This window comes from Sphaeroforma arctica (genome assembly GCF_001186125.1).
Source record: "Sphaeroforma arctica JP610 unplaced genomic scaffold supercont1.3088, whole genome shotgun sequence".
Taxonomy (NCBI): Eukaryota; class Ichthyosporea; order Ichthyophonida; genus Sphaeroforma; species Sphaeroforma arctica.
Genome location: NW_014037470.1, coordinates 1 through 2,763, shown reverse-complemented (window position 1 = coordinate 2,763; position 2,763 = coordinate 1). Strand labels below are relative to the sequence as shown.

The window sequence follows — 2,763 nt, the reverse complement described above, 5'->3', positions numbered from 1 at the left end:
ATTTTGTAGGACAGGTCTGTCAGTAGGGATATGGTGTCGACTGGTATAAAACAAAAACAATATATGGCATAGATAAGTGTAATTTTGTCATATGTACATATTTTGACCTATTTTGTCCACCAGTGTTATATCTCTACTAGAGAGACAGTAGACACTTATTTATTTAGATTTTAGAGACAGACCTGACCGGCTGATCACCTCAGCCATATGACGTCAACCGCTTATTTTTTTTCTTTTTCTGGATGCATACATACATACTCAGTTTTCAGACAGATATTTTTTTTCCTTTAGGTCTATGAATTTATTGCTTTAGAAAAAGGCGACGATAGACAATTAAAAAAGTAAAAACACACAAAACAAGGAGATTAAATAATTCATGCTACATATTGGGACACTGATGTGTCGATTGCGATGGACGTAGGCGCCTTTTCAATACAGTCCCAGGCTGGCCTACCCAATGCACTTCTCATGACGGAGTCCGGCGTGACTTCATGCCCAGCCATTACATCTCTGAGGATTTCTACGTTGAATCCAGAGATAAGCGCAACGCCGGGTTCATCCGCACCCGTGGGGAAGTCGCTGATACTTCCATTCAAATTCCAGAACACAACCAGAGGCATAGTATATCCGGCAATACGATACTTCTTTTTCATTAACTCATAGTTGGTGTCTCCACTGTCAGCTTCGTCGAATTGCATGTCTGATAATATAATGAGTGTTTTGGGCATATCTTCCGCTTTCATCTCCGATGCTATCGCGGCATCTAGAATCAAATTAAAAGTGCTCTGAAGGTCCGTGTTAACCCCCCATTCAGCGTCTACGATACTGTCTATTCTTTCACGCAAGTTGGACCCTTGTACTTTATGAAAGGTCGGATTTTGGGAGAAGGTGATTAGCCGATCCTTGAAATTGGGGTGGGGGTTCATGCTGGAAATGAGCAAACCCATTGTGATGGACACTAGAATTGGAGTACTATTCGGATAAGTCATCGATACGGAAACATCGCATACCACCAAGCTTTGTGCCAAATTCCTCTTCTCTTCATCTGTCAGTCGAGTCTCCATCGCCTTCCAACCGGCTTCCAATAGCTCATCAACCTGACTGTCACCTCGCTCATAATACTGCTTCACAATCTGATGAGGATAGAGTGTGCTTGTGTTCACCTTCTCAGTACCATCCGCCAATCCCTTTTTGTACTCGCCGAATCGTTCTCCATCCCGCTTCTCAAACGCGTTACCTTTTTTACCGTACTGGAACATGGCTTGACTTGGTACGGCTCCATAGTTTATCAGATGTGCCTCCTTGTTTGCCAAATAGGTCTCCACAAGGCACAAACGAGCGCGCAATGTGGACAAAAGCACGCGCAGTTCTTTGTTCGTTAGTCTCATGTGCTCTGCCAGTTGAGTGTAAAACGCACCATTCTTTCTGCCTTCAGAGGGCACCCATTTCGCCATCATCGATATAGTTCCGGATTCGTTGTCGCGATCGGCTAGGAGGATTCTGGATACCAATTCGAAGGGCGCACAATTGGACAGGCGGTTTGCAACGCAAATCACATCGTCTCCACGACCGAAGTTTACGACATAATGTTCTAAGTTATGTGTTAAATCAGCGCTCGACTGATCGGCTAGCCATTGCAGACATATACGGCCTAGCTGTCTCTCACCCTTTCCGCCGTGCCTGATGTCTCGAATGTATGCAATCATCTTGAGTGTCAATAGCTCGTCTTCCTGCCACGCCTTGCTAAGCAGTGAGCGCAGATCCGATGCTTCGAGCCCTCGAGCACTGTGGAAGAAGAGGTTGACTAATGCACTACCTGTCGTTGCGTTGGACTCGGCGCCGTTCCAGGTTTGTGCCGTTGCTTTGACCATTGTGATTTATTTGTGACTGTTTGTATCCAAGATGACAGTGAGTTCTGCTGAGTATACAGCTTCTCTTTGTCGTTTTATACTAGGAAGATGAGGTGATTCTATGAGAACAGATACAATGGGTCGTAGTACAAACGCATACGCATGTTTCGTAGTCGTAGTACAAATGCATACGCATGTTTCGTAGTCGTAGAACGAATGCATACGCATGTTTCGTAGTCGTAGTACAAATGCATACGCATGTTTCGTAACACTTTTTAGAGTGTAGACTGTAGACTGTAGAGTGTAGTGTCCAAAGGACTGAAGTCACTGATGTTAGTGATACGGCGATACTATTTGTGCAATATTTTTTTAACCCCTCAAAAAAAGGGGGAATGTCGTACGCAGTATGAATTTCAGCGAATGAATCGGCTTCCTTGAACGTGTATAATTATATACATTTCGGAATTCCATACCAATTCATCCATTTCAATACACAAAAAAAACGAGTTTGCCTGCGAAGTTTTCATATTTATTTTAAAAAAAGAGCTATTTACAGAAGTTCAGATTTGAGTATTATCCGGGATTTTCAGATTTGCCTTTTTTATCAGATATCACATTTTTATATACATATACATACATACGCGCACACATATATAATATATATATAAATATATGGACATACATACATCCACATATATATATATATATTAAATATATATATATATATTTAAATATATATATTTATGTATGTATATATATGTATATTTATATATGTCTACATATATGTATATATATATATATATATATATATATGTATATTATATATGTCTATATATATGTATATATATATATATATATTATATATATATAATAATATATATATATGTATATATTATATATTATTTATTTATAT

At 39.7% G+C, this 2,763-nt stretch overlaps 1 protein-coding gene across 1 annotated transcript; it reads right to left on the bottom strand.

The window, feature by feature from the left end:
- Positions 1-295: 295 nt before the first annotated feature.
- Positions 296-1,871, bottom strand: SARC_13272 (hypothetical protein; the record flags this gene model as incomplete). Its single annotated transcript, XM_014292600.1, has 1 exon — positions 296-1,871. One exon carries the CDS (start codon positions 1,869-1,871, stop codon positions 375-377), a length of 1,497 nt encoding a protein of 498 aa, XP_014148075.1. The 3' UTR covers positions 296-374.
- Positions 1,872-2,763: the final 892 nt, after the last annotated feature.